General features: G+C 63.4%; 4 protein-coding genes across 4 annotated transcripts; 2 read left to right on the top strand and 2 right to left on the bottom strand.

Moving 5' to 3' along the window:
• Positions 1 to 161: 161 nt before the first annotated feature.
• Positions 162 to 3090, bottom strand: MICPUN_98118 (ATP-binding cassette superfamily; the record flags this gene model as incomplete). The annotated part of the gene is made up of 2 exons (XM_002505024.1): positions 162 to 198; positions 1544 to 3090. 2 exons carry the CDS (start codon positions 3088 to 3090, stop codon positions 162 to 164), a joined length of 1584 nt encoding a protein of 527 aa, XP_002505070.1.
• A 1050-nt stretch (positions 3091 to 4140) lies between these two features.
• Positions 4141 to 7140, top strand: MICPUN_62803 (predicted protein; the record flags this gene model as incomplete). The annotated part of the gene is made up of 2 exons (XM_002505317.1): positions 4141 to 4201; positions 4341 to 7140. The coding sequence occupies 2 exons, from the start codon at positions 4141 to 4143 to the stop codon at positions 7043 to 7045; spliced, it is 2766 nt and encodes a 921-aa protein (XP_002505363.1). The 3' UTR covers positions 7046 to 7140.
• Positions 7141 to 7484: 344 nt separating this feature from the next.
• Positions 7485 to 10476, top strand: MICPUN_62802 (predicted protein; the record flags this gene model as incomplete). Its single annotated transcript, XM_002505316.1, has 2 exons — positions 7485 to 10372; positions 10416 to 10476. 2 exons carry the CDS (start codon positions 7485 to 7487, stop codon positions 10474 to 10476), a joined length of 2949 nt encoding a protein of 982 aa, XP_002505362.1.
• A 196-nt stretch (positions 10477 to 10672) lies between these two features.
• On the bottom strand, positions 10673 to 14090 carry MICPUN_62801 (predicted protein; the record flags this gene model as incomplete). The annotated part of the gene is made up of 2 exons (XM_002505023.1): positions 10673 to 13834; positions 14004 to 14090. 2 exons carry the CDS (start codon positions 14088 to 14090, stop codon positions 10673 to 10675), a joined length of 3249 nt encoding a protein of 1082 aa, XP_002505069.1.
• Positions 14091 to 14913: the final 823 nt, after the last annotated feature.

Below are 14913 nucleotides of genomic sequence, written 5' to 3'. Positions count from 1 at the left end.
GTACGACAGCCTGGGCCTCAGCCTCAGCACGGCTCTGTGCGCGCACGATTCCTCCGGGGTGAAGTACCTCAGCGGATCGCCCTCAACCTCCCGGCCGTCCGAGCCGACCACGTCGAGGAAAAATTCAGTCGCGTTGTCGCGGACAAACTCGTGCAGCGCCTTCATCTCGTGCTTCTTGTAGTCGTCGTATCCCACGAGCTCGTCGAACACCAAGTAGCAGTGACCGGACGTGCCCCTCATGAACCCCGGCGTGTCCTTGAGAGCGGCGCCGAGGTTATCCAGGACGCACTTTGTGGACGCGTACAGGTCGCAGTCGACGTGCACCAGTCTGATGGGCACGCCCTGGTTTTTCCACGTCGGGTACCCCGCCTTCTTGTCGGCGAAGAAGCGCGGGACGGTGGTGTCGAACATGCCGGGCACGATATCGGCGCCCTCCACCTCCACCGCGACGCCGTCCTGCGTGAAGCTGCCCTTCTTCCACTCGGGGATCCAGTCCTCGGGAAGGCCCTTGAAGGAGTCGAAGCCCGCGACCCTGACGTTGTCCTCGCCGAGGTTCTCTCGGAGGGACTCGGTGATGCACGCCAGGCTGCGTCCCTCGCCGACGCCGAACTCGAGCGCGCCCACCTTGGTGTTGAGCTGGATGGACTCATTCTTCTCGTTGCGGAGGCGCATGAGCGTCCATATCAGCGGCGGTTGGTGGAGCGGGCGCTCGTTCAGGGCCTTGCACACCTCCTCGGCGAAGTCGTCGATATCGGGAACCTTATCCTCGGGGTACACCAGGGTGTGAAGACATGGGGCGGGGAGTACCTGGAGGCTCGGGTCGATGGCGCGGTACGGGGGATCGATCATGGACCACGGCATGTGGCGATACGCAAGCGCATGTGGAGGGGGGTGTGACGCCACGTGCGCGAGCACGAGGTGTGAACGCGTGACACACGCCCGCCTCGTTGTATCGAACCAAAAATATGTCGCCTGTTCCAAGATATCGGTGGACTGAAAAAACCTCGTGGACTGAGAAAACGTTTCCGACAGGATGTCAGTCGATCTGGAAGTTACTACAAGGGTTGGCTCCGACGCTCGCGGTTCACTCGTCCACCGGCGCGCGTCGTCGCCTGCGTTTACCCCCGCCGTTCCGTTTCCGTCTCAGTCCTCGTCCCACGCGTCCGCCACGCCAGCCTGCTGCCGCCTCAGGTGCGGCGGGACAAACTTGCCAACCGGCTTTACCTCCTCCTTGGGCGCGGCCTCGTCCCCGTCCAGGCTCAGGCGCTGCATGCCGCTGGGCGCCTCCACCTTGCGCGCATCCGCCGTGGGTCCGGCGTGTCTCTCCACCGTGATGGTTCCCGCGGGTTTGGGCGCGGTTTTGGGCGCGGGCGCCGTCGCCGCGGGTTGCCTCTTCGCCGCCGCGGCTCGCTCCTTCCTCTCCTTCTCCTCCTTCTCCCGGCGCTCGGCTTTCTTCTTGTTCGTCAGCAGGGACCCGCCCTCGAACTCGCGACGGAGCTTATCCTTGTACTCCTCGAACGACCCGTTGAACACCCGCACGTACCCGGGCTCCGGCGGGTCCTTCTCCATGTCGCCCTTCTTCACCTGCCAGATTTCGTCGACGACGAGCGAGATCAACCGCTCGTCGTGCGACACCAGCACGACGCCGCCCTCGAAGTTGTTCAGCGCCATCGCCAGCGCCTCGATGGTCTCCAGGTCCAGGTGGTTCGTGGGCTCGTCCAGGAGCATGATGTGGGGCTGCTTCCACGCGAGCTCGGCAAACGCTAGGCGGGACTTTTGGCCGCCGGACAGAAACTTGACGGGCTTGGTCGCCAGCTCGCCGCTGAGACCGAACCTACCGAGGTAGGCGCGGGCCTCCTCCAGGGGCATCTCGTTGTCCAGGCTCTTCATGTGAAACACGCAGTCCTCCTCGAGGTTCATGGACTCGAGGTGGTGCTGGCTGAACCTGGCGAGTCGGAGCTTGGTGTGCCTGTTGACCCAACCCTGCGTGGGGAGGATGTCGCCCTCGAGGAGCTTGAGAAAGGTGGACTTACCCGCGCCGTTGGGGCCGACGATGGCGACGCGCGAGTCCATGTCCAGCCCAAAGTCTAAACCCTCGTAAAGGGTCTGGTATCCCTCGTATCCGAACGACACGTTCATGACGGAGATGCACGGCGGCGGCAGCGGCGTCGCGCTCGGAAAGTTGATTCGGAGGTACGGATCGTCAAAGTCCATGTCAACCTTCTCCTCCTGGAGCTTGGCGAGCATCTTCATCCGGCACTGCGCCTGCTTGACCATCTTCTTGTGGCCCTGGCCAAACTTGGCGATGAAGTTTTTGAGGTGCGACTCGCGTTGGTTCTGGTTGGACGCCACGGCTTGCTCGTTGGCTCGGTGCTCGGCTCTCACCTTGACGAAGGTGTCGTAGTTACCTCCGTAGTACCTCAGCCGCTTGTTGTGCAGGAACATGGTGGCGGTGGTGGTGTCGTTCAGGAACCCGCGGTCGTGCGAGACGATCACCACCGTCTTCTCCCACCGCTGCAAAAACTCCTCGAGCCACGTCAGCGCGTGCACGTCGAGGTGGTTGGTGGGCTCGTCCAGGAGGAGCAGGTCGGGTTTCATGAACAGCGCCTGCGCGAGGGAGATGCGCATGCGCCACCCGCCCGAGAACTCCTTCGTGGCCTTCGCCTGGTCCCTCGCGTCGAACCCTAAACCGCCGAGGATCCCGCCCGCGCGAGCGATGGCCTCGTCGGACCCGATCTCGTCCAGCCGTTCGTACACCTCGTTGAGGTCGATGCCCTCGTGCTTGTCCTTCTCCTCCTCGAGCATGATCTTCTCGAGGTTCAGGAGGTAGTTGCGCTCTTCGTCCGTGTCCAACACCGTCTGGAGCGCGCTCTTGTCGGAGGGCTCGGCTTCCTGCTCGACGTGGATGATGTGGAGGTGCGACGGCACCGGGATGGTTCGCTCCGAGATGGCGTGGAGCAGGGTGGACTTTCCGGTGCCGTTGCGTCCGACCAGGCCGTACTTGGTGCCGAACACCAGCTTCAGCGTGGCGTCCGACAGTAACTCCTGCCTGCCTCCGTACAGCTGCACGTTGCTGATCAGGATGTCCATGTTCGAGTTTGCTCGGCGATTGGCGTCGGGGCCCGATCGGATGAAGAACCCGAGCTCCTCCTGGGTCAGTCGACCGCCGTTGGCCTCCCTCAGGGCCTTGAGCCGCGCCTCCTCCGCCGCGGCTTTCTTAGCCTTGGCGGCCTCTTCCTGCTGCTTCTTGATCTCGCGCATGGGCTTCTTCTTGGGCGGACCCTTTCGCTTGATGACCGAATCCATCGAGATCTCTTTTTTCTCGTCTCCGTCGGCGGCGGCGGCAGCCTTGGCCGCGCGGACGCGGTTCAGGAGCTCCTTGTAGTGGGCGACGCACTCCAGCGCGTCCCTTCGCTCCAATCCCTCGACCGCGCAGATCATCTGCCATCGCTCGCCCTCGTTTGCGAAGTCCCCCTGGCCCTTCGGGTACCTGCGAAGTCCCTCGAGAAGCGCCAGCTCCTCCTCCTCCTGCCAGGCGTTGGGATCTTCCTCCTCCTCCTCCGCCTCCTCCTCCTCGGGGTCGGCGCCGGCCTCCTCCTTCTTCTCCTCCTCTTCGGCCTTCTTGGCGGCCTTCTCCGCGTCCCTCGCGGCGCGCTTCGCGGCGAGCTCGGCCTTCTTGGCGGCCTTCTCCGCCGCCTTGGCCTCCGCCGCCTCGGCGCGCTCCCTCTCCTTGCGGGTGCTCATGGGTGCTCCCGCGGATCTGTTTCGATTGCTTTTTTGAACCCTCCGAGTCGGAGGGGCGTCGCCTGCTGCCCGAGGTGCTCGCGCGACTCGGGCGTGGGTCCGGGTGTGCCGACGGTCGCTCCGGCGCGTGAGGTCGCGCGCGTGCGGGCGCGGACGGGACGCGTGCCGTGATTTGTGTCCACGGGCGGGGCCGACCGAGTGTTAGTTCTTCGTCAGTTAGGGCTGCGACCAGGGCAGTTGCAGTTCATCGACGAGGGTCCGACGAGAGCTGCGCGCTGCGAGCCAATAACCCGAAACGTGTCAGGGTCTCTGCGGTGCGTAATTCAGGGTAACGAGCAGTGAAGGCGCGCGCGAAAGCACGACGACAGGATGGTCGCCTCCAAGAAGGAGGAAACCATGACGACCGACGCGCCGGGCTCGGAGTCGCTGCCGCGCGTCAAGGCGAAGCACGTGTTCCGTGAGTGGCCACTTCCCCGAGGCCAATCTATATCCCCAGCAGACGGCGACCCGCACCACCGGTTTTATCTCGACCAGATAGATGGTGAACCTCGAGCCCGCGCCTGACGTCCGGCCCCCTTTCTCCCATCCCCCCGCAGTGCTCTTCGCGCTCTTCGCTTTCGTCAACACCAGCCTACGCAGGGTCTTCTCCCCCAAGGATGGCTTGGCCGACAGCATCAGCCTGCCCGACGGCTCTTCCAGCGACGGCATCGAGCGCGACCACGCGTTCGCGGCGATGATGCTGTTCGGAGCCGCGTTCATGTTCAACATGAACGCGGCGATGTGGTCGCTGCACGTCACGAAGACGTCGCTTAACCTGCAGGTGGCGTACATCAGCGCGGTCGCGGCGTGGACCCACTACGAGATGTGGCTCGGTAAGGATTGGTACGTCTCCTACATGGGATCGCGGTTCATGGGGGGCAACGCGGTGGCCTTCTCCGGGTTGAGGCAGCTCGAGTGGTGCTTCACGACGCCGATCCTGCTGACGATCGTCCAGAACATCCACGCGTACGCGTTCGCCGCGGCGGGCACGAGCGACAAGGGCAAGCGAAATCCCGCGACGTACCAACCGGTTAACCGAGCCGTGCTCATCGCCGCGGACGAGTGCATGCTGCTCTGCGGCTTGGTGCTCCCCTTGGCGTCGGGCGTCGAGCGCGCCGTCTTTCTCACCGCGGCCGTCGCGTGCTTCGTCTTCATCATCTATCACAGCGTCCACGCGCTGCTCGACGTGATGACCTTCAGCGAGTTGTCCCACATGGACAGCGCGAGGCTCACCGCCATCGTCGCGCTGAAGGTTATCGCGTGGAGCGGGTACCCCATCACCTACTTTGCCACAGAGTTTGGATACATCGACTGCAAAACCCAGCACGACTGGTACCTGTACAACGACGTCATCACCAAGTTTTCGTACACCTTGATCATCTCCGCCGGGTCCCTGCGGTTCATCGAGGTGCTGGAGGAGAGGCGCAAGGCGTTTGCGATTCAGATGTCGCGCGTGCAGCGAGCGTTCTTCTTCAACATCACGCACGAGCTTCGAACCCCGCTCAACTCCATCATCGGCTTCAACACCCTCGCCATGGAGTCCGGCGAGCTCACCGAGTTCACCGAGTCGTTCATCAAGGCCTCGCTCACCAGCGCCGAAGCGCTGTTGGGTCTCATCAACCAGATTCTCGATTTCGCCAAGTTTGAGGGCGCCAAGGACAAGTCCGGCGGAAGCAACGCCACCATAGAGCTCTCCGACGACGTGTTCACCCTCCGACAACTCGTCGAGCAGGTGATGGACATCTCGCAGAAGGCGTCGAGCAGGGGCGTGGACCTCATCTTCTCCATCACGTCTCCCGAGCACTTCAACACCAAGCTCGTGGGTGACTTTTTCCGTCTCAGGCAGTGCTGCGTCAACCTGGTGGACAACGCCATCAAGTACAGTTCGAACGTGAACGGCAGGACCGCGCTGGTGGAGTTCTCCATGGGCATCGCCCCGGGCGCCAAACCCGACAGCCTCGCCATCACGTTCGCCGTGGAGGATAACGGCGTGGGCATCAAGCTCGAGAAGCAGCACACCCTCTTTGTCCCGTTTTGCCAACCCGCGGATCACAAGACGGCGAAGGAGAAGGGAACCGGCCTCGGGTTGGTCATCACCAAGGCCATCATCGAGTGCATGGGAGGGGACATCGACTTCGAGTCCGTGGAGGGCACGGGGACCAAGTTTTTCTTCACCCTGGACTTTGAGCGAGCCAGGGAGGCGAGCATCGACGGCGGCGACGACGCGGATTTCGTCGAGGATGCCGCGCAGCTCGAAGCCCTGCCTCCCAAGGCCAGGGTGGTGTTCCACCCGGCGATGAACGAGAGCACGCGTAAGCACGTCACCTGCATCATGAAGTGCTTCGGGGCGAAACCCGGCGTCAACTACGTCACCGTGCCGGGCGAGGATACGCTCAAGGATAAGATACGACAGGCTTCGCTGCTGGGCGTCCCGGTGGTGTTGACGGACGTCATCAACCTCAACTCGAGCCTCGATTTCATCAAGGCGACCCCGCGGGCGGGGATCATCATCTTCGGACTGCCGTACCAGCTCATGGAACTGCACAAGAACATTTCGGACATGCGGAACGTCCAGACGGTGCTCAAGCCGGTTAAGCCCTCCGATTTGTTGAAGGCTATCGCCAAGCTCACGCATCAGGGCGCCACCAGGGAGATTGACTTCCTCAACGACACAACCGACTCTGAGGATGGCGCGGTGCAGAAACGACTGGAGCACGCGGAGATCAAGGCTGCGGAGAACGCGCTGATCAAGGTGGAACCGCCTGATGTGGCGGAAGGTACCGGGGAGCTCAAGGGGATGACGGTGCTTCTCGTGGAGGACAACATCATGAACCAGCAGATGGCCAAGTTTTCCATCCTCAAGTGCGGCGCGGACCTGGAGATCGCCATGCACGGGCAGGAGGCTGTGGACATGGTGACGGCGAGGTTCGATCAGGGTAAACCCGGGTACGACTGCATCCTGATGGACATGATGATGCCCATCATGGACGGAGCCACGGCGACGACGGAGATTCGCGCGTTGGAACAGAGGAGGAGGCTGACGCCGCAGACCATCGTGGGACTGAGCGCAAACGTGGGACCCGAGTACACCGCTCGGGTCAAGGCGGCTGGCATGGACGGCAGCATGTCCAAGCCCTTCTACCCGGCCACGCTGCGAAACACGCTGCTGAACGTCAAGAAGGGCACGTACGTCGGGTTCGGGTCCAGCCGCCTGAGCATCGACCGCATCCACACGACCATCGAGGAGAAGCCGGGCAACTGAATTTTCACGTCGCACGATGATTTGGGGTTGACTGATACCTTCGTGGGATATCACAATACTGATTGTCAATACGTATTATTTACATAATATCGCTTAAAATCCTAACTGATCTACGTACGAAAACGACTGACCACGCCAGTGTCGTTATTGCCGTCCGATGCCAGATCACCTCCCGCGATAACAGGCTGCGTGGGATCCCTAAGTACCGTTCTCTGGCGGCAAACAGACGCCTTGGCGCCGTCCTCGGGCGACGTACATCGGCGTCATCCGGAAAGACTGCTGCACCGTGCGTCCACCCGCACGTATCCGGCCAACCCCTCCCCCGTCGCTCTTCTCGGCGAGTGTTCTACGTGGTCTTCCGTCCGGACATTTCTTTCCATTTCGGGTGGAGTTCTGCATTTCGCATTCATCGCATTGATAAACTTGCGAGTCGGTCGCGATGGTGTCCACGATCGCCGGCCTCACGGTGGATCTCGCCTACGCCATCCACAATCTCTACAAGGAGGTCAAGGCGAGGATCGATGCTGCGGAGCATCTGCCCAACACGTGCAGGCGTTGCGTGAGGCTGATCGATCAAATCGATGGCATGGTCGACGGGTGCAACGTAGACGACAAGAGAACTCGCACCATCTTGGAGAACATCTCGAGCTGCATGGAGGAGCTCGACGACCTCATCGACCGCATGATCAAGCTCGGCGCGACCAAGCAAGGCGGCGGGGGCGTGTGCATCTGCCTGAACGTCGCGTCCGCGGGCAAGGATGCGATGAAAGTGGAGGACGACTTGGAGCGAACGGAGGAGGAACTTCGCAAGCACCTCGACTCGCTGGTGCAGGCCACGCAGCTCCACACGTACAGCACGCGCACGAGCAACAAGCTCGAGCAGGTGGACTCCAGGCGGTTCTGGGACGAACACTTCGGGGACATGAGGGAGGTTTCCGTCAAGGCCGTCGCCGAGGCTCTGAACCACGAGTGCGAGACCAAAAACCTCGGCGTGGACACAGCGACGGTGGTTCAACTCACCAAGGACTGCTTCTCGGGGAAAGAAACCGTGACCGTGCTCGGATTCGGCGAGGTGTTCAACAAGGCGTCCATCCCGGACACCATGGTGAGCCTCGCCAAGCGAGCCAGGGCCAAGACCTCGCTTCTCGCGATCAAGGTTTACAACTTTGAGAGCAAGACTGTGGACCAGAACCTGTACCCGGGCTTCGTCATGTGCAAGGATACCGATTCCCTCAGGGTGTTTCGATCGCTCGTCATGACCCACGCGATGACTCTCGCGGACGAGGAGAGCTCCAGCGACGACAGCGAGTTCGACTTTGACGGCGAAGAGTCGACGCGGCCCGCGCCCGGCGCAAAGTCCAAAAAAGCGAAGGTCACCGTCGAGGACCTCGACGCGCTGCCGCCGGAGTACCGCTTCCTCGCCGCGGGAGAGTTCACGTTCTTCCTGGACGACTGCGAGATGAGGGTTCAGCGCAAGCAGGAGAAGAGCATGTGTGGGATGGACACCCTGCAGAAGGTTTGCATCGTCCGCGACGACGACCTCCCTGAGGAGCTTCGCCCGCGAAAAAAGGAGAAGAGCAGGAAGCCCAGGCTCTCCGCGTCGGCGTCGGAGAAGGATACCGCGTGGGAAAAGAGTTCGCAGGGCACGTCCGCGGCGGGCGACGACGACGCCGACGGCGGCGCGGACGCCGAAGACGTCGCGCAGTCCATCATGCAAAAGGCGGCGGAGGAGATTGCCGCGCGAGACTGCGTGAGCGTCGCCGCGGCTATCCGCGCGCCCCTCGTGCTGCACGGGCTGCGCGTCGCGGCTAAGAAGGTGGGCGTGCCGGAAGAGTCGGTGACGTTCCTCGTGGAGGTGGATCAGCTCAGGCAGGCTGCGGAGGCCATCTCGCCGACGTCGGCGGGGGCGCTGTCGATGCCCAGGCTGAGGCTGGTGAAGGCTTCGGCGAAGAACATCGCGGAACGGTTTTTGTCAGCCGTCTCCGCGTTCAAACTTCCCGTCGCGCCCGAGACGTCGGCGGCGGCGATCAAGGCGGTCGACAGATACGCCGGACTGGCGGACGAAGAGGACCCGCTCCCCGGTCTGGACCACGGGATGCTGGAGGCTCTTCGGGGGCCGTTTGATGAGGTCGAGGCGGCGATGGCTCCCGCGCTGGAGGTTCTCCAGAGGAAAAACGCCACGGTCAACAAGGTTGTCGACGTCGCGAAGAAGAAGAAATGGACGGGGCCCAAAAAGAACGTCGTCATCTGCGGCGGCGGCATCGGCGGCGCTTGGTGCGCGTATCACCTGGACAACGACGAGCAGGAGAGGTTCCACGTCACCGTCGTCGACCCGAAGAACTACTTCGAGGATCCGACAACGCAGCCCATGCTCATGTGCGACCCGGGCAAGGTCGAAGAGGGGCGGTTCGCGAATTCCATCGCCCCATACGGCAAGGTTGTCGCAAAGGGGAAGCACGTGTGCGGGTTTGTTCAGTCTATATCCAAGACTCACGTCGAGGTTGGAAACGAACGCACGATTGTTCCTTTCGATTATCTGATCCTGGCTATGGGCTCGAGCTACGCCTCGAATATTAAGGTTGTCAACCCCAGTGTCGAGTACCGGTGGAAGCAGCATCAGGCAGAGCTCATTTCCATGAAAAACGCGGCCAACATCTTGGTGATCGGCGGAGGTCTGGTCGGAGTCGAGATCGCCGGAAACGCCGCGGACCGCCTCCACAAGGCAAACGGGGGCGAGAGAAAGAAGGTTATTCTGGTTCATGCGGGACCCTACCTGCTTCCTCGCGCCAAGAATGCACACAAGTACGTCTATGATTATCTGACGTCTCTCGGCGTCGAGATTCATCTCAATCAGCGAGTGGTTGAGTTTGACGACATGCTACAGTCGTACACCTCCGACACGGGTGAAACATTTTCCGCGGGCAAGGTGTATAGGTGCACAGGCCCTCGTGCGAACACCCAGGCGCTCAAGGATGCGCAATCTGACTCTGTGATTCAGGCTGCTCTCGACGAGAAGGGATTCGTCAAGGTTGATGACCACTTGCGATTGCACGATGCCCCGCACATTTTCGCAGTTGGAGACATCGTCGAATCGAGGATGTTTCCTTCGACTGGAGCGCACGTCGTGACTGGCATTGTTGCAGCCGAGCGCACGGCAAATTTTGCCACCGTTCAAGGCGTCGTGGCGGTTGAAAACATCATCAGAACTGTCCAAGGGGAGGAGGCTCTGATGTCGTTAGATCCCTCCCGCAACGTGAACGGACAGTCGCTCTCGATTGACTTGGGTCCGGAACAGGGTGTGGCGGTCATCAAGTACGAAGAGGCAGAGTTTTACAAAACCATCGGCTTTGACTTTGGCGGCGACCCAGAGCATCTCAAGCAGGACGGGGTGTCCCTCTCAGACAAGGTACCGGGCGTCAAGCAGTTTATAACCTCCATCATGGCTAAATCGATGATGGATGCCGACACTCACAACATGTTCTGGGGAATGAAAACAGGTTACCAGGAAGTCATCGATCCCTTGGCACCGGCCGCGGACGCACCGGCCGAGGAAGCCCCCGCGGCGGAGGAAGCGAAGAGCGAGTGACGCTGTAAAATAAGAGACGATCAATCTTAGTACTCACGCGGCTACGCCGGGGCCAAATCCATGGTGCTAAACTTCATCGCCAGTCGAAACGTCGCGAAGGTGATGAAGAACCCGATGAACGCGCGGATCCACAGCCCGTCCACCAGCGCGGCGCTCACCCTCTTCACCCCCGCGTCGAACTCGTTGAAACCCGTCCCTTCCTCAAACGGATCCGCGGTATCCAAAGCCCCGTCCATGGCCCTCTTGGGCGGATACGTCGCGTTCTTAAACGCGACGGTCCGTCTTCGTCCGACGCGTTCGACGTCGTCGTGCGACGCCCTCAGGTACGCGTCCGGGTTGGCGGTCGGATCCCCCGGCATATCCCGCGGCGCGATCTTGTGAAGGTCCCTCGCCACTCGCTCGATCTGGGATTTGAGGTCCAAGAGTCCAGCCACCGCGTCGGCCCTGAACCGATCCGCCGAGAACGTGACTTTACCGTACGTGGGCGCCGGAGACGAACCAGGCGGGGGAGGTGCGGCCCACGCCGTGGAGTCCTCCTCGTGCCTCGCGTCGTCCCTCGCCGCGGACGCGAGGGACTCGTGGGACGCGCCAAAGTCGCGAGCGACGAGGTCGATCCTCGCGACGGCTCGCCAAATGGCGCCGAGAACGGAACCCCTCGCGCCGACGCCCGCCGCGCGCCGCTCCGACGCGCTCAGCGCCGCCTTCGCCTGCACGAGCTTCGCGACCACCGCGTCCGCCTTATCCTCGGGGCGCGCGGACGCGTGCGCCTCGGCGGCGGCGGCGAAGGCGTCCGCCGCGAGCACGTGCGCGCCGTAAGCGCCCCTCAGAAATGTACGCAACCTGTCCACCGACGACGCCAGGTCGCCGCGGCACGTCTTTGTCACCAAGTCGCGCGGGGAGAAGGTCCTGACGTCGAAGAGGGACCTGACGCACGTTTCGTACGCGGCGAGCTTGTGCTCCGAGGCGGCGATGGCGTGCGCGACGCGTTCGTGCCATCGATCGTTCGCGCCGTCCTTCCTCGCCGCGACAAGGACGTTTTCCATTCGCTCAAACGCGGCAAAGAGCGGGGGAGCGCAACACACGCTCGCACCCTCGGCGATGGACCGCGCGCTGGCCAGCAGCGCCTCGGTGATGACCCGCTCCGGCGGCTTGGACTCGCAGCGCCGCGGGCTGAGGAGCATCTTGAGAACCTCGAACTGTTCCCTCGCGAGCGAAGCGTACCGCGTGACGCATCCCAACACGAAATCCCAGTTGCCGTCAGAGTTTGTCAGCGCCTCGCCCAGGTCGACGATGAGACCCTCCGCCGCCTTGTCGGGCACATTGAGGCGCGAGAGCACCTCGCGAAGCTCCCTGGGCGCGAGGTTGGCGATCGCCGCGGCGGTGCCCCGCGTCTCCTCGCTCTCCCTGACGATTTCCAGCGAAGATCTGAGCGAATTCGCGGTTGACGCGGAGCTCTTGGAAACCCTCGACGACCGTCGCTGCTGAAGCACCCAGCTCGCCTCCCTCAGCCGCTCGCCGACGTCTCCGCCGTACTTGGCGTTGAACCACGCGCTGTCCACGGCGCCGTCCGACCGTCGCGGGGTTCGGTGAACCGGGCTCGAGAGGACGTGCGGTTCGGAGTGCCTGCGCTGATCCGCGTCGCCGCCCGGTGAGTCACCACCCGGTGAGTCACCACCCGGCGAGTCACCGCCCTCGACCTCCTTCTCCTTCAGGGTTAGAGAAGACTTCGGGGAAGCCCGGTCCGTCTGCGCGTGTGTCGCTTCCACTCCGCACGTTTCGTCGTCGTCCCGCGAGACGCGCGAGACGATTCGGCTTCTTCGAGACTCCCTGGGCGTGTGACTCGCAGATCCGGTCGACGTCGCCATCTGCGCCCTCGCGAGGCCCTCCGAGAAGCTCCTCAGCTCGAACCCCGCGTCCTCCACGCGCTCGACGCACCGCCTCAACGCGTCCCCGCCCCACCCTCGCGTCCTCGCGTCGGACCCACCGCACAGACGCGTCAGAGACGCGAGCGCGTCGCCGAGGTTCTGCGACGATAAAAAATCCGCCGTCTCCGCGAGTCGCCCCGCGGAGGCGCGCTCGTCGGGCAACAAACACACGAAATCGTCCCCGCCGTCGTCTCTCGACTTGATCGCACGGCAGAACGCGTCCACCTCGTCGACGAACCCTCGGAGCATGCCGAACGCGAACTGGTTATCTTCGCCGAGGTTCCGAACTAAGCGGATGAAATCGCACGGGTTGCCGCTTCGCGCGACGCCAAACGCCCCCGCCGAGTGCGACATCTCCATCGACGACCGCCTGTCCCTGTCCCTGTCCCCGCCGCCGCCGTCCCCACCGCGATGATGGGCACCGGTGGCCGCCCGCGCGGCGAGCTTCTTGGCGATCACCGCGACTCGTTCGCGCTCGAGCGCCTCGGAGCTTGGTCGAACCATCGCGTACTCGACGCGGTCCAGCGCTCTCGGACGTTCCGGATCGCCGGAGGACCTCCGGAGACGCGCCTCGACGTCCGGCAGGGACGCGCCGAGCACCTGCCACGCGTCCCACGCGAACGACTCGACCGCGAACTGGTACTCGCCGAGCAACTCCGCCACCTGAACGTCCTCCGCGGGAACGAGCGGCCCGCCGCTGGCGCGCAGGATAGCCGAAGTCTCCGTCGCCGCCGACGATAATCGAACGGCGCCGAGGGCGTCCGCTTTTTTGGCGGCGTCCGCGCAGAGATCGGATGCGTCGGCGTCGCCGGCCAGCGCCGCCTGGAACGCGACGCACGCGTCCACGGCGAGGTTCGCGACGCGCGGCGCGAGCTCCTTGGCGTCCGAGAATTTCTCCGCGGCTTCGGCCAACGGGAACGAGTCGACGCGTTCAATCTCGGCGACGTGAGCAAAGAGCTGGTCGAGCTTGGCGCCGATGTCCTGGACCAACCGGTGCGGGTCGTCCTCGCCGGTGGGGCTCGGATCCGGGCACCGACCGTTGGCGACGAGCTCCAGACGCGCGCACTGCGCGCCGACCGCCTTGGCGCAGAGCGTGAGCGCACTGCCCTTCATGGCGTGAGCTTCGAATGCGATGAGCTTCATGGATTCCTTCTCGTGGGCGCCGGGGTTGGCGAGCGAGCGCTCCGCGGCGTCCGCGCACCTCGCCGTCTTCTCCTTGGCGCTGTGGAAGAACTCGTCATGCATGAGACTCATGATGAACTCGTAGTCGCCTCCGACCTGGCGGGTGGAGCGCGGGAGGGCGGTCGGGGGCTCAGCGGGGTTCGGGACACGTGGCTCGCACATTCGAGGAAAAAAGGCGAAAAAGAAAGATGGGGCGGACGCGCGGACGCGCGGAGTCCGGTGGCTGCGCGCGACGGGTTTTCGCGCGCGACGAGCGCGGGTGTACCTGTTCCAATGCCTCGATAACGTCGAGGGGTCTGGGCCACGACGCCGGGAGGCGCAGCACGACGCCGCCCATCTCCTCGACCGCCATATGACGTCACCTCGTCGACGTGGGCGCGATGAGGAATTTTATTAATGGTTCGTCTCAACCCCGGGGGCGATTGACGCCGGGTCCGGGAGGTTGGCGCCGGACGGTCGGGTGGCGGTCGCGACGCGATCGGCGTGTTCGGTGCGCGAGAAACTTCGGAGGGAACGGCACCTCGGTGTGCCCGCGCGGTGCGGACAGTGGACCTCGGTTCCTCCCTCGCCTCGCGGCTTCAAACGCAAACACTTTTCGGTAGATTTTTGTCGTCTGCTCGATCTGCGGGAAAAACATCCGCGCTTAGGGTTAACACCGTTAACCCGTGAAACTAATTGCCCATAGAGAGATGGCAACCCCGATAATCCAATTTTGCGATGCGCGTCGCATTATGCGCGTCGTCGTCCGAAAAGCTCCCTGCTGCTCTCCAAACCTGCATCGTCACCTTCGGGGGCCCGGCGGAGCGCGCTCCCTTTAGGAACGCGGCGGCGCGAGATCCGAGGGTATCGGTCGAGGACTCGGCCGGTCCACCGTTCGGCCGCGGTCTGAAGGTACGGGTGAGGTCCGACGGTTGACGAGTCGGGTGCGCGCACCTTCGCGGCGGGTGACTCATTCGCGTCGGTTCGTCCACACGAGGCTGCGACGATCCCGAACGCGCGATGGCCGTCGACGGTGACGTCGTCGATCCCGTGCGCGACGACGCACGCGGCGGAAGCCCTCTCGACGTCCGGCTCGTCTCGCGCAAACCCCAACACCTCAGACTGGACGTCTCCTTCGGGGCGGTGCACGCAGTCACGATCGGGATCGCCTCGTCGGGCGCGATGGCCTCGTCGGA

This window comes from Micromonas commoda, chromosome 11 (genome assembly GCF_000090985.2).
Source record: "Micromonas commoda chromosome 11, complete sequence".
NCBI lineage: Eukaryota > Viridiplantae > Chlorophyta > Mamiellophyceae > Mamiellales > Mamiellaceae > Micromonas > Micromonas commoda.
This window is presented reverse-complemented; position numbering and strand designations above follow the sequence as displayed.